General features: G+C 56.8%; 3 protein-coding genes across 18 annotated transcripts in view; 1 reads left to right on the top strand and 2 right to left on the bottom strand.

Annotated features, from left to right (window-relative positions):
- The window catches only part of MTMR4 (myotubularin related protein 4), a 53,133-nt gene extending 35,258 nt beyond the window's left edge, over positions 1-17,875 (bottom strand). Inside the window, exons 1-3 of one of the 8 annotated variants that reach the window (XM_068656382.1) lie at positions 12,814-13,714; positions 12,561-12,718; positions 1,468-1,538 (exon numbers count right to left, since the gene is read on the bottom strand). In XM_068656382.1, the coding sequence (XP_068512483.1) occupies positions 1,468-1,470 (3 nt within the window). In that variant the 5' untranslated portion in view covers positions 1,471-1,538; positions 12,561-12,718; positions 12,814-13,714. The other 7 variants (XM_068656378.1, XM_068656380.1, XM_068656383.1 and 4 more) reach the window with 7 other exon arrangements.
- Positions 16,689-22,527, top strand: LOC137842404 (caspase-1-like). Of its 7 annotated transcripts, XM_068656389.1 has the most exons (10): positions 16,709-16,819; positions 17,029-17,138; positions 18,682-18,954; positions 19,242-19,345; positions 19,576-19,752; positions 19,966-20,200; positions 20,327-20,479; positions 21,217-21,326; positions 21,684-21,786; positions 22,275-22,527. In XM_068656389.1, exons 1-9 carry the CDS (start codon positions 16,716-16,718, stop codon positions 21,774-21,776), a joined length of 1,359 nt encoding a protein of 452 aa, XP_068512490.1. In that variant the 5' UTR covers positions 16,709-16,715; the 3' UTR covers positions 21,777-21,786; positions 22,275-22,527. The 7 variants fall into 7 exon arrangements, 6 of the variants coding, with proteins under 6 accessions (XP_068512493.1, XP_068512490.1, XP_068512489.1 ...); XR_011089046.1 differs by lacking the exons at positions 16,709-16,819; positions 17,029-17,138 and adding an exon at positions 17,903-18,245 and having other exon boundaries at positions 21,684-21,842; XM_068656388.1 differs by lacking the exons at positions 16,709-16,819; positions 17,029-17,138 and adding an exon at positions 17,903-18,245.
- ABHD11 (abhydrolase domain containing 11) lies at positions 20,443-25,714 on the bottom strand. Of its 3 annotated transcripts, XR_011089047.1 has the most exons (7): positions 25,566-25,714; positions 25,275-25,410; positions 24,987-25,160; positions 24,563-24,733; positions 24,100-24,281; positions 23,020-23,145; positions 20,443-22,617 (listed from the first exon to the last, which is right to left on the bottom strand). XR_011089047.1 is itself a non-coding variant. In XM_068656395.1 (6 exons), exons 1-6 carry the CDS (start codon positions 25,625-25,627, stop codon positions 23,112-23,114), a joined length of 759 nt encoding a protein of 252 aa, XP_068512496.1. In that variant the 5' UTR covers positions 25,628-25,714; the 3' UTR covers positions 20,443-23,111. The 3 variants fall into 3 exon arrangements, 2 of the variants coding, with proteins under 2 accessions (XP_068512496.1, XP_068512495.1); XM_068656395.1 differs by having other exon boundaries at positions 20,443-23,145; XM_068656394.1 differs by lacking the exons at positions 20,443-22,617; positions 23,020-23,145 and adding an exon at positions 23,314-23,812 and having other exon boundaries at positions 25,566-25,712.
- Positions 25,715-27,335: the final 1,621 nt, after the last annotated feature.

The raw sequence follows: 27,335 nt of genomic DNA, 5'->3' as shown, positions 1-27,335 counted from the left end.
AAAGGTATACTTTCATCTCTCCACCCCAAAGCAAGCTAGTTGATCAGAAACATGGCAAGAAGCTCTTCCAAAAGAGAGGAAAGGAGATCTTAAGCCAAGTAAGGGAGCACGAGGATAGGGGCTACACCAAAACTACTGCATGAATAACTACCGTTCCCTCGGGTCCTGTCTCTGGTGTCCAGTGAGACGACCCGAGGGAACAGCAGGAAGCTGTTCTCAGACAGGAGCTATCAGGAAAAGGTTCTTCACCAGGAGGCTTGTCAGGCACTGGAGCAGGCTCCAGGGAAGTGGTCATGGCACCAAAGCTGCCAGAGGTCCAGAAGTGCTTGCACAAGGCTTTGATGGTCTGACTTTTTGGGTGGTCCTGGGTAGAGCCAGGAGCTGGACTTGATGGTCGTGGTGAGTCCTTTCCAACTCAGTATATTCTGTGATTCTATGCTACTAGAGCTGACAGTTCAATTAATGCAGACAGCAATTCTCCTTTCCTATTGCAGTTGTTAATAGATCACATGGGGGACAATCCCACTGAAGACATCACCATTTCCTTCAGCAGCCTGCCAAGTTTTTTTGACATGTTTAACCTAAATTTTCAAGTCCTCTGTTTGAATTTCCAGCCCTTTGACTGCATCTGCTGTTCTTCTCTGCTCTCCTTCCAACATAACGATATGCTTCTGACAGCAGTGAGTATAAAGCTGATCACGATACTGCTACTGCAGCAATGCACAGACTTGCTGCCCACCCACTGTAAAACACGCGTATCACGTCATGTTCAAATTCCTGTTCAAAGCACTACCCTAGAGACACCTTCACCCTATCTTTCAACATTCCTGATCTCAAGACTTCTCATCAGATGGCGCTTATTTTGGATATTTTCTTGCTGGAGGCATTAGAGTCACCTTATTCAAGTTTATCAGCAATCTGGCTATTTTGGCTGTGTTTCAGTCCCTCCAGATTCTATTAAACCACATTTTTTTCTGACAAATTATTGTGAAATCTCTGCTACTTTGGTGCCACCAAAACACATTGTTAACATGGTGTTAACTATTCATTAAGAGGTGATAGTGGAACAGAAGGAGAAATCCCAACTTTACTTTTAAAGTAAAAATAAATCGGTAAGGCACAAGAAAAGTATCATTGACTACATCACTAGTCCAAGGAGGCAGAAGAGGATTGCAGTCTTACTTGCTTTGCTTGCCAGTATATTCCAATAACAAGTTTAGAGGTAAATTTTTCCTGCCAACAGCATCCTGACTGCAGACATACTACAGAGCTCTCTGCATTATATTATTATATATAATACACGATAGTTTAGTATTTTTCTTTCTAATTCTTGTATTTTCTCTCACATTTGGACATATTTTTGGACACACACACACACAGAAAAACAAAACAAACAAACAAAACAAACAAACAAACAAACAAACAAAAAAACCCACAGGACAGAGGAGGACTAGAATATGTACTCACCATCCTCAGCCACTGTCCAGGACCTCCTGGGTCAATCACAGCTCAGTCTCCTCTTGTTCCACGAAACACACCTGCAGCAAACAAAAGAGCCCAGAGCAGAAATTCAGATCAACAGCAATGACACCTCAATATGAACAGAGACAAAAAATTATAGTAAGAGAGCGCAATAGGCTAGCGCTCTGTATTTATCGCTGCTAACCTCTGTTTTGCGCCCTTTCCAGGACATGCTGGGTATCAGAGTCGTTATCACAGGGGAGACACCATGTCCCAAGGGTCAGCCGCTACACGCAGGACCTGCTCCCCACCAGCACGTGGCGGCCAGGGCTCCAGAGGTGTGAAACACACCTTGGGGATGGCACAGTGGCTCTGGCAGAGAAACTGAACTGTATCTGTGGGCAACATAGGTGTAAGACTGAAGCAGACACAGCCTCCTCCCCAAATTCCACTTTATTTTACTTCCATGCCCACTCAAGAAATCAAGTGGTACAAGCCTCTAGCTCTAGTAAAGGGTAAACCTCAAAATTAACAGTTGGAAAGCTCATTAACGGGGTAGAAGTACTTCTTTCAGTCTTTATGTTACCAAAGAGCAGGAGAAAAGTAGCTGGGGAGAAACATTCTCCTGTCAGACAATGGAGCACACACTGAACTACTGCCCTGAATGGCAGTGAGACAGAAAAAAACATGGCATTCTACAGAGGAACACGTGCTGAGGGAGCCGAGGGAAGAAAGACCTGGTTGTTAGGGTTCAAGGACCTAGGGAGGACCCTTTGTGGGACATTTGAGATATCAGATCACCACAATTGCTGTGCACCATGCGCCCATGTCCCTGGTGCCACTCATGCGTCTGTGCAGCACCCTCAGCACATGCAAGCAGAGCACACGTGTGTCGCTTGCACTCCCCGTCCCCCCCAATTTTTAAATATTACTTTTTTTTTTTCTTTTTTTCCCAGAAATATTCAGTTTTAAATATAGCCTGAAGGTGGCTTTGAGCTCACCAACCAAACCCAGCCTCTGGCAGCAAGCAGCCATCTGTAGTGTGCCAAAGCTCCAGGGATGTTCAATGCCTCGGGTAAGTTTTGCCACCATTTCATGTGAAGATTTTCTTCCCTCCTCAGACAAAATGTAAATGTCAAAACATGTGGAACTGGAGAGGGCCTAAATCTCTTTGATGTGATTTACTCCTCCTTTCACCATCAAGGCATTGCATCGGACACAGCAGAGTTTCTGCACATCTACTGAGCACTTTCCCTCCGCTCTGGGATTTCTTTCCCAGCACAGAATTACGTGAGGTTTCACACCTACACGTCAGAAGGCTAAACCAAATGCCAGCAATGAGAATTCCTTTCTGAAATTTAATCTTCCCCAAGAACAAGAAGCATGCAAGTCATCCAGGAACACGGCCGTGCTGGAGGGAGCTCTTGCCCTGCCCCAGGGCTCACAGCCTGCAGCAGTGCCATCCGGAAGGAGCAACTGCCCTCGTGCTTCAGCTCATTTCTGCTAATTTCTCATGTCTTGCCACGCACACAATGAGAAAGGAAGGGAACTTCAGAAAGGGTTCAAAACTTATCTGCTATATTCCCTTACATCTAAAAGCAGGTAACTGAGTTTCAGCAAAGCATGAAAAACAACAATGGGAATGAGTGTTTTCACAGCATCACAGAACTGAAGGGGTTGTAAGGGACCTCAAAAGATCATCAGATCCAACCCCCCTGCCAAAGCAGGTTCCTCAGAGCAGGCTGCCCAGGTAGGCATCCAGATGGGCCTTGAATATCTCCAGAGGAGACGCCACAACCTCCCTGGGTTTTGTCCTAGGGAAACAGAAAAGCCAAATACTGCAAAATCAAACCCTGATCCAGTTTATCTCTTTCTAACTAAAATGGATTTTCACACTATTTAGCAAAAGAGCCACTTCACACAAGACTTCACATAGAGAAAAACAACTGGTGGTAGCTTACTATGCCACCAGGAGGAGCCGCTGCCAGGCAGGGACTTACAAATTAGGTGAACAGCATAATTAGCCAGGGAAGTAAAATGTTAATACACTTTGTTCACTAATCTGAAGCTATCTGAATTATTGATAACGACGAATGACACACGAGTACTTTTCCTGCTGTACGCTTTGTACCGATGTATTAAATCGTTGCTAATGGCCGTTTGAGCTCCTCACTTCCTCCCTCATACGAGAAGTTGGTGTAACTGCTGTAACTGCAGTTCTCCTCGGCTACAGCCCGCGCCAGGCCGCTCCTCCAAGCTGCCACCGCCAGGCTGCGGCGAGAGGAGGCCGAGAGGAGGCCGAGAGGAGGCTGCTCCGTGTGAGCTCAGCGCGCAGGAACGTGGCCGCCTCCTCCCGCTGCCTGGGCAGGCCGGGGCAGCACCAGGCAAGGCCTTCCTGAGGACCTGTGGAAGCCGGGAGGCCCCGAAGGCACCGAGAGGCCCTGGGCCCCCAGCTGTCCTCCTCAGCCCGGGGCCTGCGGACAGCTTCACTCACGCGGCCTCATGTGCTCCTCCACCGGCACCTCAAAGCTGTCCTCGCTGATGCTGTCTGCTGCCTCAGGACTTAGCATGGTGCTCCTCCTCCTCGCGGAGGCTGCTGCGTGGGGCTGGCTCTGTCCCACCGCCCCACTCTCCCCAGAGGTCACACACTGTGCAGCAGCACGCCATGCAGGCCAGGTTCCCCTAAAATCCTGCTTAAGCCCTCCAGGTCGGAAGCTGCCCTAAAATCACAGCTGCAAGGGATGCACCGGGCCTGGCCACAGGCTAATTTGCCCACCTTGGCTTGGGCATAAAAAACAAGGGGAGCAGAGGCAAGGGATGAAGCTGGGGAAGAGGTAGGAGCACGATGCCCACTGCTCTCCCTAGCGCTCACGCAATGCTGCCCAACAGACCTGGGTTGGGTGAAGCAGGAAAACAATTCGTGTTGTTCTCATGTTTTTATAGCCTGTATCCTTCTCCAGGATTATTAATCTCGGAGCCAAGCCCTCAGATAACAAGGAAGTGTCAGAGTCGAGAGCTCCCATAAAACCTTAATTTGTTCTCCCCACAGCCCTCTTGCGCACGTGATTCAGGCGGGTTACACAATGGTGTTATTTCCTCAAGGGACCTTTGTCTCTCTTAGTGCAAAACAGAGAGGCAGAGACCGAAGCAGCACTGGACAGGGACAGGAATTAATCTTGAAACCTCTGCCCTCACCTGCTGCAGGTGCTGGGAGCAATGCTGAGGGTGCCAAATAGCCTGGTTCCATTCTCCTCGGAGGAAAAATTTCCCTGGAATTTTCTTAATTCCAACTCCAGGCTCAAATACCTGTTTGACTTTGCAAGTCAACATCCAAATGCATCAAGCGTGTGTACTCTGAAAAACCTGACTCCACGAGCTAACAGCTAGGCTGTCAACAATGGGAAGAAACATTCGCTTTCTGCATCTGCCTGCCTCGCTCAGGACTGTGAAAATAAACAGCCAGCACCTATTTATGGCAGCTGCATGGAAAAGCTCAGGAAAACCTTAACAGCTCTGTCTTCAGTGCAGCTTGATTCACTACAGTGATGTAGGCTTAGGGAATGGGGAATAAATAATAAATAATAACAAAGCACCACAGAGGAGTTTCCCGTGAGCACCTGCCACTGGTATGTTACGGGGAATGAAGTCCTTTGGGAGGGAGAAGCACGGCGGTTTAGGAGCTGTGCCCATCCACACGCACGTGGGGAGGTTTCCCGTACTGATGGAGCTCAGGGAGGTGGGAAGGGCAGCAGACGACAGGCAAAGCTCCGGGGCAGATTTCAGCACACACCCCAGGCAAGATGGGAGCTTGCCTTTCCTGTGGCTTCTTTGCACCGCTTAGGAAATGCTGACGGTTGTTTGCAGCTGGAGTGAGGCTCTCCATGCTCAGCGCCTGCCCCAGGCTGAGGTTTTGGTTTAATTTCAGTGAAAACAGTGCAGTTAGTCCTAATGTACTTAATGGCAGAAAACAGTCCCGTTATTAAACAGGGGATGTTAGAAGAAACAACCAGGAGTCCAATTAGCCTTATTTTGATCCCAAATGAAAAAAAACAGCCATCTCAGGCCTCTCAACTAATTACAGGCTAAAAATACAATTGTCAGACCACTCGGTTACATGCGAAGTGGATTGTGCAGAATAGTCTTTGTTATTTTAAGTGAAACTGCAGGTTCCAGGGTTGCTCCTAATGAAGGCCGCTAACAGCTGGTCTTCAACAACAAGGATTTTTTTTTTTTTACTTTTACTGATCAATAAACATTCAAAAGAAAAGCTTGGGCTACCAGGGTTCAAAACCATCTCCGCAATACTGAATTATGATGGCAAGCGGGCCAAAGCATTCAGCTCACCCTGCAGTGAGAAGTACCCCAATTTACCTGTGTGTGGGCATGACCAGGGCCGGGTACGAGTGCAGCGGAGCAAGAATACCTGACAGGTGAAGAAGGGCAGCAGGAACAAGGAAGGGGCAGGCAGCCTGCTGCAGCGATACCTAATGGGGCACTGGCTGAGGTGGTGACCCGAGGGCAGTTCTGCCCCCATGTGCCCAGCATTGTGCTCCTGTCCCCAGCATCATGGGGCCAGGACTGGGGCTGCCTCCAGGTGGCCAAAGTGCAGACAGCAAGCACACAGCAGAGGGACCAAAGTAATCTGAAGTAAAACAAGCTTGTGTACGCAGCTTAAAAAAACATCGAGACAACTTGCTCAGTACGTTTTTTTTATGCAAAGTATGCTCAGCTCTGGGCAACTCTGCTGACAAGGATATAACTCAATCCAATTACTGATAGATGAAGTTTCAGAACTGGATAAATTCTATCAAGCTTCTGACAAAGCCAGCCTTTTTACAGCTTACAGAATTTAAAATGGATCAGATACCTTTTCTTCCAGTTTGACTAAGCGAATCCCCACAGGTCTCTGGGTAAGCAGCGCTGCCCAGGGTGCCCTCAGCACCCTGCAGCTCCGGCTGCTGGTACCTGGAGAACAGAGGCTTGGGATCACAGAGCAAATTTCACGTTCAAAGTCAGTGTTCCTGCGGGATTTGGGAGGCAGGAAACGTTCTCCTGTGGAGGAGGGTGCTGTCCCTCGCCCTGCAGCGCTGCACAAGCATCACCCACCCCTAGGATGGGACGGGACGGTCTCACCTCCTCAGTTCCAGACAAAGGAGGAGCAGGACACGGACCCGCAGGCACTGCCCCAACCTTCCTGATCAGAGGGTTGGCTCATGATTAAAATGCCCTGAGACTGTTAGGCTTCGTGTTAACAGAGAACCATCAGAAGACGTCCCTGAAAACTGGTTTAGCTCCTCCTGCGTTCAAAGCAGGAGCACCCAGGCTTCCATCACGGGGATTGCACCCAAAGGCCAGAGCAGGACATGCAGGATCGCGGAGAGACAGGGGAAAGCTGCCGAAGCTGTAAGTACTTCTGGCTGCACAGCACCCTCCTAAGGAGAACTTCACCTTTTGGCCCTCAAAACCATACTTGGATTAGGCTGTTTCCAAGCCTCGTTCTCTCAGCCCAGTTGAAGCTGTGCAGTGAGGATGTCTGAAGTCTGTCCTGCTCCAAGCTGGCCCATGGCACTGCCATCTCGCACACCTGTGGTGGCCAGACCCCGCCTGTACCCCCTGTGCTGGAGCTTCTGCAGAAGAGCTCAGACACAAACGAGAGCACAAACCTGGGCTGACACGCGGGCCAACAGCACTCGGACTGGGGACTTGCTCCATGCCAGCGAGCACAGAGCATGGGTACTGGGCAGGAGGCCCAGTGCTGCCAGTGGCCAGGGACTCTCACAGGTGACAGTGGGACAGGTGAGCAGCCTGACTGAGACCTGGGCACTGAGGGGGAGAAACAGCATGTGCACGCCACCTGCAGAGGGTGGCTGGGTGTGAGCCTGTAGGCAAGGTCAGGCAGAGCATGGGACAATGCGAGGACCACGAGCAGACCCAGGTGAATCCCAGAAGATGCTGGAAGAGCAGCAGAGGGGGTGGGAAGGGGCAGAGTGAGGTCAGGGAAGGGATTGCAGGAGCCAGGGAGCTGAACCTCTTGAGTGGTGAAGAGGTAAGAATAAATCAGAGCCTGCCAAGTTCAAGGTTTTTGTATCAGCAGTTCTGGTGCAGGGGGAAAGATGGGTTGGAGACGTGTGGGATGTCAGCCCAAGCTGGCTGTGCATGGGGGGTGTAATGAAGGAAGGAAAAAGTCAGTCATGGGAGGTGAAGAGGAGCACAGGTGGCTTTGCTTTAAGCAAGAGACCACACAGTTTACTGCATAGGGCAAGGATTCAGAGGCGGATGAGACAGGAAGGGGGCAGAGGTGCGAAGAGACGCTGTGCCTGCCGCAGGGAAAGGAGCAGAGCGCTGCGGGAAGTGTGGGGAGGCACGAAGGGACGCTGGCACTGCACTTCATATTCTCTCGGAAGAAACAAGATCCTCTGCAGAAAAAGAGAAGGAGGAAGAAGATGGGAGCTTTGGAGATCCCAGAGCTGTGTGCAGAGCAGCCAAGTGCACTGAGAGGGGGTGGCCTGAGCTGAGCCAGCTGCCCTGGGGCACCGCAGTTTCGAGGCAGAAGCAAAAGGGGCTGAGGGGGAAGGAAGGGAGCAGAAAGGAGAGAAGGATGCTGGGGCAGAGAATGGGGCGTGGAGAGAGCTGGAAGGTGAAAATGAGCAGATGGGATAAGAGCCTGGGGGAGGAAAATACCGCCAGGATTTGAAAAATGCCTCTGGGGGCAGAGGCCAGCCAGGTGTGACCCAAGTGTGCAGGATGACAAGGGACGAGGACAGAGCCTGTGCTCTGCCAGACCCCTGAGGAGCACTGCCATCCATCCGCCACTGCAATGACTTTACACGTAATTAATTTCAGCAGCATGCCTGCCTGCCAATCAGCTCCACTGTTTACATTAATGACAGCAAAGTCACAGTTTCAAGGGGAAATTGGTGACCGCTGACAAAGCCACACATACCCAGAGCACCTCCTTTCTCTCACCGGCGGTGCCACGCAATGCCTCGCCTGCAGGCGAAGCAGCCGAGGGGCCGGGGGCAGCCAGTGGCACCAGGTGGCAGCAGCACGCCGGGGATGCTCCCCTGCCAGGGCTGCCTCTGCCACCTCCTTCATCTTCCTGAGGACCTGGCAGAGAACAGGGACTGGCACCGGCCCCGCGCGCTGTTATCGCTGCAGGGATCCATCTCCGGTGACAGCCGCGGAAGAGCTGAGAGCAGCAGAGGGCGAAGCAGGCCGCTCATTCACTCCAGTGGCCTTCGGAGAAACCCCAAACTGTGGCACTAAAGGGCCCCCACCCCACCTGACCCTACTGACCTTTTCCAGACCCTCCTGACCAGGCACAGAAGGGGCTTGAGACTGAGGCTCTGTGCTGGACTTCAGAGCCCCTGAGTGAAGGGAGATGGGAAGTGCAGCGGGACTTCGGTGAGCATTTCCAACGCCCCCTCTAACTCCAGCCCATTCTCCGGTTCTGTTTGCTTTTCTTTATAAAAGCAGTTGGGACATTTCAAGTCACAATCAGGCCTTTATTCAAGTACAATTGCCTGGTCCCTACCCAAAGCAGTGCAGATGGACCGGGCCCAGCTGCACTCTAGGCGCCTGCTTCTCCCCATCCTCTGCCTGCAGCTCCAGAGCCAGGCCTGAGCCAGGGAGGGAACGCAGAGCCCCTGCCACCCACCAGAGCATGGGTGCTGCCTGGGGCTGCAGAGGACCCCAGGAGGGTTTCTCAGGGGCTGGGCTGCCCTGGGGAACACACGCTGCTCCCTAAGTGCCTCAGGGAGTGGAGGAGGTGGCTGAGCTCCCAGTCACTCAGACTCCGGCAGCCCTGTTACCTCTCCGTGCTGCTCTGCTCTCAGATTTAACTCAATCTCAGGAAGGAAGCAGCAACAACTTCAAGGAAATGGTGACTGTGCTACTGAGGTCACATCCCAAGTCTCCAGGCTGCATAAGCACTGTTCAACCTGGTTTCCCTGCAAACATTCATTTTTCTTACTCATCGGAAGCCTGTGCATTTTAATTCCCATCAACTTGTAATGTCCTTGACAGCTGGCGTTTTCTTTGAAAGACAGTCTTTGTGAGTACAAGAAAAAAAAAAAAAAAACAGAAAAAAAAAACCGAAATATGTGACCCAAATGCACCAGAAGGCTCAAAAATCAAAAGAGAAGTCCTGAAATGTGCCAATCCCATCTCTCCCTGCTCCCCAGCTTCCTTGAGCTCACAGCTCTCTGGGGCACCTGGGCTGCAATGAGCTCCTACCAACAACCTGGGTATTTTAAAATAATGTCAACTAAACAGCAGCAGCACAAACTCAGCCCAGATTCTGCTGGTGTTAGGGATACAACTACTATTACTTTCACACAGGTACATAAACATCCCCAACAGGTGCTAATTTGCAAGTCTTAGGGTGTCAAAGGCATCTGCCTGCCACGAGCAGGAGGAGGGCAGGACTGACAGGAGAACCATTCCCCTCGGTTAAGAGCCAGAGGCCAGGCAGGGCGCCTTTGGCATCTAAACTGGCACCCACCTGCAAGTACCCAAAGCCCAGCTGTGACAGTCAGTGGGAAGTGTCTGAAAGAAAGCCAGTACTGCTGTTTGTCCGGGTGACCGGACGCCCTGTAACATCACCTGTCCTGAGACACCGTGGGGTTTGGTGGCTCAGCGGCCTACGGGCACTTGGTTAAGCTACAGCAGCCTCCACCTCCCCTTGCCCTGTCCCTGGCCAGGTGCACGCAGCACGGGACTCTGCAACCTGCTTAAGAGGCTCGCGCCAGGCTGGGTCTCTCATTGTACCCTCCCAATCCCAAGCAACACCTACATCGGCCTTTAAGGATTCCCCCTTCCCACCCCCAGTCCCGTGAAGTCTCTGGTTTAAGAAGATTAGCCTGGAGTCCCTGGTCTTCTTTCATTTCCAGGTGTCTGGAGCCTTCAGAACAGCTCTGTGCTTTAGCAGTGAAAATCATGTCAAAGGATTGTGCTGCACGCTAACCTGCTTTCATGAACCAACTCACCTCGAACCATGGGGCAGGACAGCAAATTCAGGTGAGCTTAACTGCTATGGCCCCTGCCCTCTACCATGAGCTTAACCACTTCTAAAAACAGTACTGCCCATGACGTCCTCTCAACAGACATGCTTAGAAAGGGAAATCCCTAGCCAATTAATAAAAGGAAAGAGAAGGTAATTTGATATATATAGCAAGTCCCCTGCTTATCTGACAGTATGAGCCGCACAAATTCACACCCAGAGCCCCTTCCCCGCTGCCCAGGACAGGGCATGGGGACAGTCACACGACAAGCTCAATGCTAAAAGGAGCCAAAGGATTTACACTCATCTGCTGCAATTAATACAAACTTCTTTTTACGCTAGGAGCAGTGACTGCGATCACTTACCTTAAGTAACTGACTGCACTAAAACTCGTCAGCATTGAATTCCTGCCTCAAAGAGATTTAGGCCAAAAATGAAATACATCAGACTTGCTATATCTGAATACAAAAAAAAAAAAAACAAAAAACAAACAAACAAAAAAAACCAACAACTCAGAAGGCAATGGGATTTTTTTCTTTTTTCCTTAAATCCGAGACAGCCACCTTTTGCACGCCAGCGCCTCACTGACACGAACAGTTGATATCCCAGGCCTGCTGAAATCAGCGGCAGACCCAGCAGCAGTTTCAGCTGAAGCCAGAATTTCCCCAGCACCACTTACTCATTTCAACACGCGCACTGCAACACAAGCTAGCACCCAGGGCTGCAACACAATAGCTCTGGATACCAGCAGTAATGAAAAACAGGCAGAGCGGAAAGCTGTGTCTTTGAGAGAAGTCAGAGGCACGGTGCTGGAAAAGGCATCCTGCTTCCCAGTCGTTGCTCCAGTAACTCTGGAGCTCTGTGACTTTTCGGGGCACTGAGGGGAAGCCGGAGCAGCAGCACAGCCACCTGCAGCATGAGCACATCAGGACCCTGCCTCTGGGTGCCCTGTGCTCCAGGGAACTCTGCCATGTGAATTGGGTGCTCGTTCAGGCTTTGATTTTGGCTGCTTCGTCATTAGTAAAATATGCTGAAAATGTGACTTCCTCCTGCTAGAGGAGCAGACCTATTGAACCTTTCCTGAGAAGTCCAAGTAACTTCCTCTTGTATTGCAAAAAAGAGAAGACAAGCCCACAGGTTGTATCGTTTGTCACACTGCTGGAAATTCCTCTAGCAGAAAGAGCTATTGATGCAGCAGAGAGAGAGAGAAAGAGAAGGGGAGAGGGAGGGAGGGGAGGGTTACTTTTCATTACGTGTGTGCTTTATCAAACAAAACTGTTAGTTCTCTTTAGAGTACTGAAACACTTTCGCTTCCTCTTTCGTCTCATTTAGCAACTGCAGAGAAAGCACCCTGCTTTCTAGTGAGGCAGTTGGATTATCTGCACAGAACCTCTGCATTGAACGGCTTTATCACATGAAAACAATCTCCATCTACTCTCCTTGCTGAGCAAAGCCAGCTCTGTCTAGGATTCTCTTACCCAGCATCCGGGGGCACCTGGCCACCCCCTTTCGATGGCAACAGGAGGCAGAGGCAGCAGGGGAATCAGTCTGCCTGCTGGCATGCCAGGGGTGACACTCCTGGGAGAGGAAGGGCAGGGAGCATAGCCAGTAGGCAGCAGCCATTAGCTTTTAAAATAGGAGAGGGGAAAGAGCAAAGAACAGAGCAGGTAAGAAATTATCTCGTGTCAGTCCAAGAAGGTGCAAAGGACGGGAGGGAGCGGTGCGAGTCACCTGCCCACTGGCACAACCAGCCCTGCACCCACTGCCCAGGTCCCTGCAGCATGCCTCTGAGCCACCCCAATCCGAGCACGGCACCACAGCACCTTGCATGCTGGCTTAAGTCAGCTGCAAGCACGCTAAAGGGCACGGCTGATGCTTCATAAAGAAGCGCTGCCCGTTCAGCTCCTCCTCTGATTGTGTACTCGTCTCTGAGAACTGCAGGGGCTTCACTGCGGGCTGGCAGCCCGATGCTCACAGTGCCACCACATTATGCAGCCACTCAGAGATGAGAAAAGGAACAATTTATCCTGGGACAAGTATCTAAAAGGTGCTGCCTCCCCCAGACCCCCACACCATGGCTGGCACTGCAGACGCCCACCTGAAGGACCAAGGAGGTCACACCAGTAGAAGGATCGGAGAAAAGCAGCCGCAGCGACGCCTTTCTTCAAGGCACCACTGCCGAGGACAGTGCCTGTAAGGCTTCCTGAACCGAGGAGCGTTTGACATCACCCTGAGCCGTGGTGCGATCTGAAAAAGCTAGAGGGAAAGGCTGGGACTCGCTCCGGGGCCCCTCAGGGATTTCTGGACGTGCCCGCAGCCCCTGGAGTGTCCCACCACGGCCCTTCCCTTACCTCGGGCCCTCCTTTCAGGGCGCGTGTTCCTGCTCAACACCCCGCGTGTGCCTTTGGTGACAGCAGCCACTGCAGTGACGTCTTACAGGTTCAGAAACCCCCCAGAAAATAGGGACTTCACAGCTTAGACGAGCACTTCTCCTTTGAAATCAAGGGACTTCCTCTTCCCATAAGCAGCTGGTTGTGGACATCAAAGCCCAGCACACATCAGTAACGCATTCAGAGCCCGAGACACTTTTCACCTTCTGTGTTAGAGGCAACAAGGCCCTTATAAAGGGCAGCGGTCAGGAGCTGGGAGAGGGAAGGATACACAGGGCCCTCAGCATTGGGCTAAAACTCCCGAGATCTGGTAATAAGTCATTGTACGGGGGCACCGCACTGCGTAGTTCCAGCACCCACCCGAGCCCAGCAGTGCTGAGGTGTCTCCTGGCCCCTGAGGTGTCTCCTGGCCCTGAATACCCTCGCTGGGCTCCCACACATCCATGGGGGAACTCCCGTCCCCCAGAGAAGGCACGCAGGGCATGGGGAGCTCCCCTTTCCCAGGGTGGTTGCCTCTGTCATCCACTTGTGAAGGGTGTGGAAAGGAAAAATGCAGGCTAGTAGCTCCCCTGACAGAGAAACATGAGGTGCTGGCACCTTCCAGAAGCAGGAGCTCTCCCCTACATACCAGGCAGGTGATGAACAGCCTCGCACAGGTGAGAGAGATGTTTGCAGAGGAGAACGAGGCACGCGGTCTGCAAGCACAAAAGATTCAAGTCCTCAGAAAGCAAAGCTGATACCCCTGCAACAGGAGAGTTAATCCCTCTGCAGGGTCCCAACCCAGTGGGACAGCAGGGGAAGGGCTGCCCAGGAGCTGGCACAGATCACACCTTGGTGGTTCCCCACATCCCCAGGACCTCAGCTTTAAGTAAACATGAACTGTAACATCAGAGGGAGCAATTCCCACAGACAGAGCTATCAGGCTCTGACAAACCCTGGCGTCCATCACTGCGCATGGAAGGAGCGCTGCAGAAGGACCAGGGGCTGCCAAGGCCCCAGACCTACCCGAAGGTACAGAAAGGTTGACAACAGCGCTCCAAAAGCTTCTACAACTGCACTTAAGTGTAGGCTGCTGGTAAGGTAAAGCTGGCACAGCCTCAGCAGATAGCTTCTTAAGAAATCTCTGATACTTCCAGAGGAGCTCACCAAACAAAGCTCACCAGAAGAACACTACTGCTATTCTCCCCACATCCAAACACAGCCATCTCAGCCTGCTCCATTTAGGGAACAGAAACATGCCCAAGCACAGCCTCCCTGCCTGAAAAGGCTGATTTCCGTCTACCTAAGTCCGACTGTCAGGGCAGCACAGGCGTCCAGACAGCCTGCACCCAGACACACTGGGCTTGCTCCAAAGTTTTCACTAAGGTTGGAGAGTTTTAGCCTGTGGGAAATCCAGGCTGCCACAAGAAGAGATGTGACCAAAGGCACCGGGGCAGCTGCAGCTGGTGGGAGGTAGGAGCAGGGCATGCCGTCCGGTCAGAAAGCAGAAGTAAGCACAAGCTGAGACGATGCTGATTGGGGTGAGAAGCAACAACTGCACGGCTCCAGACATCCACCTGCACCTCCACCCAAGCATCCCGGGCCACACGAGGCCCACCGGGTAACAGTGCTGCCAGGCGAGCTGTGCCATGGCTGGCTGCGCTCTCACCGAGCACCCTTGGTGAGGTGTCCTCAAACCTGGGTGCAATGCCTCATAAACGAGACGCTCAGCGAGGCAGCAGCTTCTCTCTTCCACATTAAAACAGCTAAACAGACTCCTGCCCGGCTGTATCACGCTGCGCGCACGGTGCTGAGTGCTGAATGCCAGCCATGCACCAGCAATAAAGTGTGCTTCTGCAGATTACTTTGAAAGACTTAAAAAAAAAAAAAAAATAATATTGGGAAGGCAGGCAGTGCAGTTGAAATAACAGAGGCAACCGAATAGACTGATGCTGGGTTGCCACAAGAAAATCAACCACTAGGAGAAAGCTGGCTACTGTAACGAGTTCCTAGGCTGAAACACAAAAAAGCCTCTGAAGCTTCCAGAAGAAACAATGCAAACTGCACCCTTTGCTCCGAGCGGTTCTCAGTTTCAACAGAGAACATCAGAGAAAGACTGGCAAAGAGCAAGCAATTGAATTGGTTCTGGAGGGTCCTTACCATAAAGCTGTCACTCGCACGCAGTGCCGTGTCCCCGCACGCTCTGCTGGAGTGAGCAATTCCAAAACCTCATTTTGCAACGAAGAACTGGCCGGGCTGGAAAAGGAACAAGTCCGCTCCCTAGTCAGCGCTGCTCGAGCTATGGAACGGAAGAAAGCTCTAGAGGATATACTACCATGAATGTGGGCTTAAGTTCAGATACAAGACTTTGCCCCCAAGCAGGTAAGTCGTGATTTCCACCCATGTTTCTGCTGCCAGGACGGACTCCTCCAGAGAGGGGTGGAGCTGCCTGCAGTCAGCAGTCGCCTGCCTCAGTAAATGCCACCAGATTTGGCTTCTTGTGAAGCCTCAGGCAGGAGGTGAACAGCACGGGGCCGCACTTTGCTATCGGAACAGCCCCATCCACCTTATTCCTGGCCAGTCCATTTCCGAGGCTGAGCTTGTCAGTCCTTGTCACCAGCCCTCCAGTCCGACCAACTCTGCACCCTTGCAAGAGAGAGCGCCACATTTTCTTCCCCAGGAAAACAAGTGGCGGCAAATGCAAAACTCATTCTGAATGTCCAGCAGAGTTGACCTTCACGGGGTTTCCAGTGCATGAGATCAGCTGTATCAAGCGTGCTGTGGAGCAAGTGCTCCACCTAGAAGATAAGGGATACAATCCACAAGGGAAGGAAGACTGGTATTGCTCTAAACCAAAGGCTAAAAGGAATAAGGTGCCTGCAAATAGACACAACTGCAAAGGAAGCTTCAGAGGCTGGTAACTTAATGTGAGCTGGATCAGAATATACCAACGTGTAACTCTCCTCTCCAGAGATGTGTCATGGGCAGGCTACTCCCTCTTGAAAAAGAAATTTGAGGTAATCTCTCAACCAAGAAAGAGCAACCAAGTCAAAAGAAAAAGCAACAACAAGGTCATTGCCACTACAAAGAGCAGGAGCCACCTCCTCAGCTTTGCTTCTGCCACTTCCCTTCATTGTATCCCCTGTGAAAGCCACGGCACTGCTTTCAAACCTACCCCACACAGATCAATCAGGCCTGCAGAGGGATGCTGCAAAGCCACACGAAGCCATTCCCAGTCCCTAGCACAGCACCGCTCCCTGCAGAAGGGGAAGGGGCTCCCCCAGCTCAGGAGCAAAGCTGGGTACGGCTCCACGACAAAACCTCAGCTCGAGGAAGGTTGGGCAGAAGAGGGCTCCCCCGCATGAATAAACACTCTCCTGCAGGAAAACGGGCACATATCACATGGGATTCAACCCCTAAACGTGTTTCAGTTTCATTTCAACTCGGGCTCCCAGTTAAATGCGCCAGCAAGTAACCGGAGACCACCTCAGTGTGTAAGAGCGACGCAGGGCATCGCCATGGCCGCAGCCTTTCCAAACAGCTGCAAAGCTCTGGCTGCAGAGCCAAAGCGCCTCGCAGCGGGGCAGCTTCCTTCCTCAAAGGCCGACGCTTGCAGCAGTTCACCACCTCGGACAGAATGCCCACCTTACTGCTCGGAGGTGGCTCGCGCTCCGAGGCGCAGACGAGGCTGCGCTCACTGGGCAGGCAGAGCAGCAGCACAGGGAGCGAGGCTGCGGCCCAACCATGCCACTCGTAGTCCCGAACAGGCATTTTACTATTTATAAGCTAATCATCTGACCCCTCTGCAGGGAAATCCTATCCATGGGCCGCGGGGAGAGCAGCCGCCTCTGCAGGACAGCTGGGAGGGGCAGCGGGATGCGGGCATGTGGATCACTTCCTCCCAGCTCAGGAGTGGTACAGACATCCTGGGGGGTGAGCCAGGACTGCCAGCAGGAATTCATCTGTTACCCAACTCGCTAGGAGCAAGGTAATTTTTTTAAATTGTCTCTCTCCTCCGTTCACCGCTGTCCAAATTCCCAGACATTGACGTTTCCCTGCACACCATGACAGTGCCATGGTGAGACCACATCCAAGTCCCGAAGCTCTCCAGCAGACGGAGAACCGTGGGGCAATGAAGCTGCACTGGAGGGTGGGCCAGCAAGGACGGAAGACAAAGGTACAAACTTTTGTTTGTAGCTGCTTGCCAGTTATGAATTCTCGGGCCGTATTCACCCTGGGAGCCTGTGCAAGTACACAGCACGGAGATGTTTTCCCGCTCACCTTCCTCCCATGTAGGAACACTCCCGGTTAGTTTACGCCGCTGGGTTTTCTTGCGAGGCGTCACTCAGCGACTCCCAGCACAGCCCCACGCACCCGTCCCGTTCAGCCCCACGCGTGCCCGGGGCACGAGCTCGTTTTACCTCCGGCCCCTTTTCTGTACCGAGCGGCCGGTTCCTGAGGCCGCCTCTCCCTCTCAGGACAGGCCGCGGGGAGCGGGGGCAGCTCCGCCTCGCCAACAGCAGCACCTCGGGGGGGCTCGCGGCAGGAGCCCGCCGGCCGCAGGGACGGGCCCGGCCCCGCTGCCCGCACCGGGACGGGCACCCTGCGGGCATCGCCCCCGCCGCCGGGACCAGGGCGGCTCCGAGCAGCCCCGGCCGAGCGGAGAACCGCGGGCGAGGCAGGGCCGGCAGGGAACCGGGCAGGGAACCGGGCAGGGAACCGGGCAGGGAACCGGGCAGGGAACAGGGCGGCCGCGGGGAGGGCAGGGCACGGAGCCGCCCGGGCACGGGGCTGCGGCTCGGCGGGGCCGGCACCGGGCCCCGGGGAGAGATCTGCCGGCGGCCTGCCCCGGGAGGGAGGGAGGAGGCGAGGCCCCGGCCCCGGCCCCGGCCCCTGCCCCTGCCCCGGCCCCGGCCCGCGGAGCCCCCCCCGCCCCCCCCGCCCCCCCCGGGCCCTCACCTGTGTCGGCGCGCGCCGCTCCCGCCCGTGCCGCGTGCAGCTCCCCGCCCTGCCCCCACCGCCCCGCCCGGCGCCGCCAATCAGCGCCCGGCGCCGCCGGCACGGCCGGCCAATGAGCGAGCGGAACGCGTCCCCGCCCAGCGCCGAGCCGGCCGCCGGGCCCCGCCCTTCTGCTCGCCCGCCAGCCTATCCCGTGACGGGGCGCGGCGCGCGGGGAGGGGCGGGGCGCGGCGCGCGGCGCCCAATGAGAAATCACAGCGCGTCCCGCCGCGGCCAATCAGCGCGCGGCCAGGCCTTCACCTCAGGGCGGGCCGCGCTCGGCCCCTGGGGGCTGGGGGGTCCCGGTGCTGCGGCCGCCTCTGCCCGGCCCGGGGGCTGCTGCCGAGGGCGGGGCCCCCCCGAGCCGAGGGGAGGCGCTGGGCTGCGGGCGGGGCCGTGGGCAGGGCCCTGGGGCTGTGCGCGGCGGGTTCGCGGCCGGGCCGCGGCGGGGCTCGGGCGGGCCGTGTCAGGGCTCCAGGCAGGAAGCGGGGCGGGAGCGTGTGGGGCGCGTTTGCTTTCGGTTTCCTCAGGGGGATGGCGGGTGAGTGGGGCTCGCCGGGACGGGCCCTGCTGGGCCCGGGGCACCGCAGCGTGCGGGCTGAGGAGCCGGGCGCGGCCCCGTGCCAGGGCTGTGTCCCCCCGGGGCGCTTTCCGTGGCTGTGCGGTAGCAGGGACAGGCGGGGGGCGGCCCGGGAAGCGCCCGGGGCTGGTGAAAAAGCTGGGGGGCGGTGGGGACACCCTCGGGTGGGCAAGGAGGAGCGCTGAGGGAAGAGAGGGGAAAGGGGATGGCTGGGGAGGGCGGTGGAGCTGTGGCCTGCGAGGGCTCTGGGTGTTGACGTGGCCACCCTGCAGACCAGGAGCTGCTGAAGGTGCGTGCGGACTTCGTGGAGCGTGTGCGGAAGCCGCTGATCTCGAAGCTTCTGGATGACCTACTGGCCCACAAGGTGCTGAGCCAGGGAGAAGTGGATGAGGTACAAGAAGGCTATGCAGTGACAGGTGACAAGGCCCGTTGCCTCATTGACGCTGTGCGCCTGAAGGGCTCCAAGGCCAGCCAGATCTTCATCGACAGCCTCAGGAAGCATGATCACACCTTGGTGGAGCAGCTGGGTCTGGCCACCGGCTCGGGTGAGAGACGCGGGGCTGTGGCCTGCCCCAGCCATGCTGAGGCGCTGGGTGCCTCCTGCAGGGTGCTGGAGGGAGACGTGGGAGCAGCTGGGAGTTCCCAGTGTCACTGCGCTGTGGCAGTGGGTCCCCGTTGCCATGCAGCGATGACAAGGCTCTTGGGGGACTGTCCCCTGTGGGACTGAACAGGGACACCTGTGTGGCAGAGCCTGGTTCTGCTTGCCCAATCATGCCCTGTGACAGTCTCTGCTTGTCCTTCCCCGTGTAACCGTGGGAGTTTGTGTTTACAGGGTCCCCTGGTGTGCAGCCCCCCGTTAGCATCCAGGGCCAGCAGTGGATCCGGCAGTGCTCCCTAAGCGAGTACCAGCGCATCCAGGAAGCAGAGGGAAATCAGGTGCTGTGGGTGGAGGAGATGAGAGGAGGGCCGGAGCACAGACCTGCTGCCCACCAGAGTGGGCGAGGGCTACTAAGGGTCCTCCCTGGCCCAGGAGCAGGAGCTCTGGGGTGATCTCCCAGAGAAAGGGAGGTGTGGATGCTGTGTCCGTGGGCCTTCTCCGTGCTTTTCCCAAGAAAATTCCCCTTCATCCACCCACAGCTGAGTGTCACCTCCCTCCCTCCTCACAGATCTATCCCATACTCTTGCCACGGGAGACACGAACCCGTAGGGCTCTGCTCATCTGCAACACAGAGTTTGAGCACCTCAGCCAGCGAGAGGGGGCTGAAGTGGATGTGAAGGAAATGATGAAGCTGCTGGAGGGGCTGGGCTACAGGGTGGACCTCCATGAAAACTTAACTTCCCAGGTAAAGGACTGTACAAAGCAGCTGGCACTGGCCCCACAAATGGTGTGGAGACCCTTGTGTGCAATGGGCATGGGGGGCTCAGAGTAGACATGGCTTTGGGGGATCTCAGGCACCATGGGAACAACTCTGTCCCTGGCTCCTGTTGACAGCTGGTGGCTGGATCTCCACACAGCTGATTACAGGAGTATGATGCTCCTGCCTTGTGGCTTGCAGGAGATGGCCATGGTCATGAAGGATTTTGCAGGTCACAAAGATCATTTGACCTCTGACAGCACCTTCCTGGTGTTCATGTCCCACGGACGTAGGACTGGGCTCTGTGGAACCAAGAGCAGAGATGAGACCACAGACATCCTTTCCCTTGGCACCATATATGAGAACTTCAACAACAAGCACTGCAAGGCACTGATTGGCAAACCCAAGGTGGTTATTATCCAGTCCTGCCGTGGAGGTGAGTTCCCACTATGGGGTGCCTGTCAGGTGAGCAAGCCAGACAGGCTCTCCCAGGGCAAGTCTGCCCCAAGCACGGGGTGAGGTTGGGGCACCCCACTACTGATGGCTGGCCCTGTCTTCCTAGACAACAGGGGGTCGGTGCTGGTGTCTGACTCAGCCATCTCCGAGATGCCTGCTCTCAGCTCAGACAGCATGACCATTCTAAAGCGGCGATGTAAAAAATTCAGATTAATTCACCTGGAGAGTGATTTTGCCACTTTATATTCCTCCACACCTGGTAAGCAATTCCTGGGAGATAGTTCTCCTGTCTGAGGGGAGGTGAGGGGGACAGGATTGCCATTCCCCGTGCCGTGGGTCTATTCCACACCACCTCCTTGGGGTAGGTTGCCTGGGGGTCCTCTCCGTCGGGTGTTCTGGCACGCACTGCTCTGGGGTTGGAGCAGCCTCTGGAGAGGGCAATGTGCCCTGATGCCAGGGTACACGGCTGTGCCAGGCCCCGAGCCCTGTTTGGGTGAGTGGCACCAGGGCTGGAGCTTTGTGCCCTCCTGGCACACTCTGAGCTGGGGCTGCTCTCACCCATGCACTAGGCACCCTGGTGCTGCAATGCTCCCCAGAAGGGAAGCCTGCCTGGCTGCCTGCCCTCGCCCCAGCCTCCTCACCAGCTCTGCCCGCACACCTTCCCCAGCCCTTTTATCTCACCGCAGCGACTGGCTGGGGACAGCTGTCTCCTGCAGGGAGTCTGGCTCGGTCAGATGGCTCCAGGCCATGCCAGCTGGCACACATCAGGAGTGTGGCTGGCAGCAGGGTGGACAGAGAGGCTTGAGGAGGATATATCCCAGCCAGCCTCCCTGGAATGCTCTGTCCTTTTCCCATTCTTTATCCTGCAGGTCAGATAGGCCAAATACAAATATCCCAGAGAAGGTGACCCTGTTTCCTGCTGTAGCACCCAGTGTTAATCACTGTGGCAGTGGAGAACACCAGGGAAATGACACTTGGCATGTTTTGTCTCCCCAGATACCGTCTCCTGGAGAAGCCCAGTAACAGGCTCCATTTTTATCCAGAGACTGGTAGAGCAGTTTCGAAACCATGCCTTTAACAGTGACTTGCAGGAGTTGTTCCGAAAGGTGAGGCTCTGCAGTCAAATGCAGATACAGCTATGCAGTGGTTAGAGATACTGCTCTGGGAGCAGGGCCCAGCTCCAAGCAGAGCTCTGGCCAGGGCAGGCTGTTCCTCTGCAGGCCTCAGGAGCAAACTCCTGAGGAAAGACGTCCAGGCGCTCTGGTTTGGCCTGGAAAATCAGCTGGATCTCCAGGGGTATCAGCATCACGCTGTGTGGTGGGTGTGTGAGAACCTGGAGTGTTGGTGCAGCCCATGGCGCCCCTTGTGCCACCAGACACCTTCCTGGGAACGTCTCCTGATTCCCTACGCTGTTCCCATGCTGGGAAGGGGTGTCCTCATTTCTCCCCATTCTCTCACCCCAGGTCCAACGTTCCTTTGAAGACTTCCCTAAGCAGTTGCCAACACAAGAAAGAACTACAATGCTCAGGAAGTTCTATCTCTTCCCAGGCCACTGATCTGCCTGCCGTGAGTATCTTCACCTCACACCTCTACAGCAGCCTTTTCTCTGTGGCCCAAACCTGGTAATCTTGTCAGAGGGCAGGAGCAGGGATAAATTCCCCATCTCTCCTGGCTTCAGACCACACAGCTTAGGCTGTATGTCCAAAGGACACGAGTACTGGTAGTAGGTGCCAGGCACTGGCCTGACTTGTTCCCCATCTCCCAGCGGCTACAGCAGATACGGGCTACCAAAACAACTTCCTTGAGCACCTGTTTCAGGGGCGTCTTGGTCTAATGTTCTCCGATGGGTTTAAAAAAAAAAAGCCATGGACAGAGAAAGTGTTTGAATTTGGGAGTGATACAGCAGAAGGCTCAAACTCAAGGGGAATTCAGCTCCGCTTCAGAGTGATGCACTTAAGGAAAATTTCCTTTTCTGTCCTTGGAGTAAAGGCCAAGAATTGTGTTCTCTGTAGAAACACAATCTCTGAACCAGTTCTTTTTGCCCTCTCTTCTAGGCAACCTCAGACTGGAATAAAATAGTCCGTGGTCTCCTACTTTCCTTTTGTGGCCTGCAACCTCTGAGCAAATTCTTGCCAGGGAGCAGCGGATGCCTGTCAGTAGAGCACTGAATGCAAACATGGCAATGGTAAAGAGATGTTAGTCAAGCAGAGCCTGTGAAGCATCTCCCCAGCAGTGACAGATCTCCGACAGCCACTTCCACCCTGTCTCTGACTCTACATGTTATCTAATAAAGGGTTTTTAACATCAGACAGTACCTCTTCTTTGCCTCTAGCCTGTGGTGGGTGGATGGTCACCATAGCCAGCAGTAGCTGCTGTTGTGTTGCGTTCCTGCGGCAGCTGTGAGCAAGGTGGGAGGGTGGAAATCAGAGGGGGTGCCCACCCTGAGGGTGGCTGGGCACGTGTTGCCTGGGGCTGCCCTGGAGGCCCACGACTGCTCCGTGTGTATCTGCTCTCTGCACCACTGGGACACCAGGACCCAGGAGCTGGACTTGATGATCCTCGCGGGTCCCTTCCAATTTGGATATTCTATGACAGTGTCTCCTCTAGTCCTCACCCGAGTTGTGCAAGAGCTATGGTTTGTCTTTTCTGGCACGAGGGGGATGCAACAACAGAGCTGCCTCATGCCCTGCTGTCCCTTGGCATCTCGAGTTTCTGCCCAGAGTCTGCATGCTTTCCAGGTTTCCATCTCCTTTGGCTGAGTCCCTTGGGAAAGAAAGTGAATGCAAAGCCTTCCCTTACCCAGGCCACCAAGCCCAAAGCAGGGTGGGTGGCCCTGTTCCCACTGCTCCTTCCTTGCAGCTCCCCCTTGCAGGCCCACAGCGTTGCCTTTCTCAGGAGGCAGCTCCCTCCATGTCCTCACACTGCCTGGAGGTGGAGGAAGGATGTGATTCCCTCTGGGAGCCATGAGGGTTCCTTAAACCCATGTCTAACACGCCAGCCCCACCAGCATCCCCTCAGGTAAGCCAGAGCCCATTCCTGTGCCCACCACTGCTCCCATTCTCCTCCATAGCCACATCCAAACTGTTCTCTACCTTGGCATGGAGTCAGGTTTATTGCAAGTTCTGCAGCTCCGCTACCAGGTGGTCTGGCAGTAGGGAAGGAGAAGACTCTCCTGCCTCCTCCTAGTGTCTGAAACATCGCAGTGCAGGCAGGCTGCAGCCTGGGCCAGTGCCACCAGTGTCCCAGAGAGCTTGCAGGAGAACTCAGAGGGATGGGCATGGAAATGTGTCTCAGCTCCAGCTCCATGTGTGCGGGGATGGCAGAAGTCCTAGGACTGCGAAGGGGGCAGCTGGTCCAGGATGAGCCCCTCTGCCCAGAGCCCAGGAGCCCTGCACCACTGCCCAGGGCTCCTCAGGTCTCACACAATGTTTGCAGAAACCCTGGTCCCCAGTGCTATGGTGGTGGCAGGAAATTGAGGACAGCGGTGATGAATTCTTCAAATTTATCTTGATGGACTATGTGACCTGCACCTTCGATGAACTGGATATCTGCCCTGGGAAAGAGGCGCTGGATCTCTGGGTAGTCTTTGGAACTGCAGGACGAGTGAACACGAGATGGGAGCTGCGGTCAGAGGTCTGTCCAAATGTCTGCCCTCACACTCCCCAAGCACTAGCCCAGCTCTGACCACATCTCCCTTCACTGCTAGGAAGGCCTGGGGCTGCCCCCAGGTTCCTCCTCGCTCTCCAGTGTGCTGGTGTCACCGGCTGCTGGAGGCACAGGGCTCACTCCAGGACCTCCCCCCTCCTGGGACTTCCTCGCACCCTCAGCAGCTGCAGAGGATCACGAGGGGTCAAACCACGGACTTCTTTCCAGTCCCACCTGATATAGGGTGAGTTGGATCCTCCCAGAAAGAGTGTAGGGCCAGGGTATGGCTTGTGGAAGACAGGAAAGCTCATGATATCTTCCAAGTGGTGGGAGATGGCCTCCAGGTTCACACGCCAGACGTAGCGGCCCTCCACCTCCACCAGGTTGGTGAGAAGGAACTGCCTCAGCTGCGGGTGCTGCCACAAAAGGGGAACGTGCTGGTGGGTAACACGCTCATCAGTGAGAGCAACGCGCCCTCAGGATGTGCTGGCACCTTTGTGTTGTCCCCTCCAGCCCACCCCGCAGGCCTCACAGGCTCCGTGTGCCAAGTCCCCCAGTGCCCTGGCGGCCCAGCTGCACAGGCCAGCACCGAGCTAGCAGGAGAGGGAAGAGCCCAGCAGGGACTGTGGTCCTGAAGCTCAGTGTCCCAGGGACGGGCCAGGAGCAGAAGCCCCGTTCCAGTAGAAGGATTTCCCACCTGGACCGCTGGACTCAGCTGACTGTCAGCCAGCTGGCGGGCTGCAGAGCGGGACAGACCGGCCGGGATGTTCACAGACTTCATGGCGGAGATGTAGGCAGAGAACTCGGAGACGAGCGTGGTTGAGACAGGGCTGATGTCTACGGAGATGAGGCGCTCCACCAGGTCTGGCTGGGGACACAAGCGGGGCACATTGGACGCGGGCCGAGCCCTCCCAGCCCCACTCTGCGTGGTGGGGCCAGGTGCAGGGCTCCCGGCAAGGCTCCTCGAAGGCTTCCAGCCTCCTCCTGCCCCAGCGCAGAGCTCCGCGTGCCCATCCCCGAGCTCCTTCGGGTGTCACCCCCCACCTCGCGGTCACCACCCCCTTCCCGCAGCGTCCCGCCACCCGGCCCGCTCCCGCCACCGGCCTCAGGCGCCCGCCGACCCGCTGCAAGGCCAGCGCCATGGCCGTCTTGCCGCCCATGCTGTGTCCCAGCACGATGCACTTGGCGATGCCCAGGCGGGCCAGGAGCTGCTGCACGTCCAGGCTCATGGCTTCGTACGTCATCACCGGGCTGTGGGGGCTGCCGCCGTGGTTGCGGGCGTCCAGCGTCAGCACCTGCCGGGCAGCGCCCCGTCACCCCCGGCACCGGCACCACAGGCGGCCACGGCCCCCAGCCCCGGGGCACCGCCGCGGCCTCCCCGTCCCCCCCGTCCCGGGTCCCGGCCTCACCTGGCTGCCGCTGCGTCGTGCCAGCGCCTTGGCCGCTGTCTGCAGGTTGCCGCGGCTGCCGAACAGCCCGTGCAGCAGCACCAGGGGCGGCCGCGGCCCCGCGGGACCCAGCGCCGCGTGGGACAGGGGCACGGCCCTGCGGGGGGGGGGGCGTCAGGGCGGGGCAGAGGGGGCGGGGCCTGGAGGGGCGGGGTCACACGGCGGGGGGGCGGGGACAAGCGGGGGGTGCAGCCCCGCCCCTCCTGGCACGGCCCCGCCCCCTCCCTCCCTCCCTCCCTCCCTGGCCCTTACGTCACGGCGGAGCGGGCGGCGGGCGGCGGCGGGCGGGGGCGGCGGGGCAGGCGGCGCAGCATGGCGGCGGCGGCTGTGGCGGCGGCGGCGGGCGGTGCGCGGGACGTGACGCGCAACCGGCGGCCCCGCCCCCCGCCGCTGCCCGCGCGCGCCCCCTGGCGGCCGGAGGGGGCGGCGGCGCCGTGACTCAGCGCCCGGAGCGGGCCTCGGAGAACGGGGCCGCGTGTGCCAGAGGTGTCACCGGGTGTGTGTCACCGTGTGTCACCGTGTGTCACCGTGCGTGTCACCGTGCACCATGGTGTGCCACCGTGTCCCCCCGTTGTCACCACGTCACACCGCGTGTCCCCGCACACTGCCCGTCTGACGCCCAGCTCCGTGCAGGCAGCTGTCCCCGTCCCTGTCCCCGTCCCCGTCCCCGTCCCCGTCCCCATGGGGCTCCAGCCCCGCCTGGGACCTGGGACCGAGGATGTGCGGTGCTGCCCCCAGACCTCTGCCATCCTGGGGACTCCCCCAGGCCTGCGTGATGCTGCCCACACCCTGCTCCCCATGGCACCCCGAGGGGACGCGTGCCGTGCTGTGCGGTGGCAGGACGCAGGACGCAGCCACCGGCAGCACGTGGGTGCACGTTGGTGCCCCGCAGCCACGCTCGGGTGATCGGCGGCAGCGCCTCCCCGCACCAGGCATCCCGGCCCCGCAGCGCTGCCTTTGTCGCAGAGCCAGCGAGGGGAGAGCTGACACCAGGGGTGGAACCGGGGGGGGCCGCGTCCCTCAAAGGCCTCCTTGTGCTCGCTGCCGGCCTCCGCCTGCAGGCAGCAAGGTCACCGCCTGCCCGCAGGCCCCGCGTGCCAGCGCCCCGCTGTCCCCAGGAGCCCCAGGCCGGCCCCAGCCGGGCTGCTCCGCTCCGCAGCGCGGCCGATCCTTATCGGGGGCCAGGTGGGGCCGGGGAACCGGAGCCGTGCAGGTCGCCGCGGGCTCGGCCTGCCCACGGGGGTGTCGGACCGGGAGTGGCGAAACCGCCTGCTCTGCCCTGCCTCTGGGCAGCGCTTTTCCAAGCGGCGGCTGCAGGACGTCCCCGGTGGGCCGGGGAAGGGCCGAGAGGAGGCAGCAGCCGGCGGCCCCACACGGGACGGGGCGATGCACCTGCGGCTTTGTCCCTGCTCGCTGGAGCGTGGCGGGAAGGCGGGGGCCCTGTGGGGCCGAGCCGAGCCGAGCCGTGCCATGCCGCCGGCTGGGAACGGGCGGTACGGGCGGTTGTGCAATGCGGCCTCACCCCAGCCTTTGCTGGGGGGGAAAGAGCCCGTCTTCCCCTCCGGAGAGCCAGACTTTGTACTGAGCGGGCAGGGAGTGTCAGCAGCAGGATGTGAACGGCTGCTTGGGTGTCTGCAGACCCACCCGCTGCCAGCAGTACCCTCAAAAGTGTGTGTGGGGGGAGAGCAGCCCTCCCCGGGACCACCAGACCCCAGAAGGGCAGTCCCATGGGTTGGGAGGGAGCCAGAGGGGGAGAGAAAGCAAGGAGGGGCTGGGGCACAGGATGGGACTTGGGAGTTGCATGTCCCCAGATCTGGTGCTGTGTGGACGCTGCTGCTCCTGCGGGGCCAGGGGGGGCGTCCCCGGTGACCCTGGTGGGCTCCATTCCCGGTGGGGTGGCTCCTGGCATGGGGACAGCTCTGTGCTCACGCCCCTGTTTGAGAGGACAAAGAGATGGTCCTGGCTGCGGTGGGTTCCTATCCATCCCGGCTCCGGGGCTGGCATTTTCTTCCTTAATTGTGC

This window comes from Anas acuta, chromosome 19, assembly GCF_963932015.1.
Source record: "Anas acuta chromosome 19, bAnaAcu1.1, whole genome shotgun sequence".
In the NCBI taxonomy this organism is placed as follows: domain Eukaryota; kingdom Metazoa; phylum Chordata; class Aves; order Anseriformes; family Anatidae; genus Anas; species Anas acuta.
The sequence above is the reverse complement of the archived record's forward strand: the minus strand, read 5'-3'. Positions and strand labels throughout refer to the sequence as shown.

Bases quoted from the DNA above. Each gene is read 5' to 3' on its own strand.
- LOC137842404 (XM_068656388.1), top strand. From the start codon at position 17,903: ATGAGCGAGCGGAACGCGTCCCCGCCCAGCGCCGAGCCGGCCGCCGGG. The intron at 18,246-18,681 runs GTGCGCGGCGGG...GCCACCCTGCAG, and splicing joins GTGGGCAGGGCCCTGGGGCT to ACCAGGAGCTGCTGAAGGTG. The intron at 18,955-19,241 runs GTGAGAGACGCG...TTGTGTTTACAG, and splicing joins GGGTCTGGCCACCGGCTCGG to GGTCCCCTGGTGTGCAGCCC.
- ABHD11 (XM_068656394.1), bottom strand. From the start codon at position 25,627: ATGCTGCGCCGCCTGCCCCGCCGCCCCCGCCCGCCGCCGCCCGCCGCC. The intron at 25,161-25,274 runs GTGAGGCCGGGA...GCTGCCCGGCAG, and splicing joins CACGACGCAGCGGCAGCCAG to GTGCTGACGCTGGACGCCCG. The intron at 24,734-24,986 runs GTCGGCGGGCGC...TTGTGTCCCCAG, and splicing joins TGGCGCTGGCCTTGCAGCGG to CCAGACCTGGTGGAGCGCCT.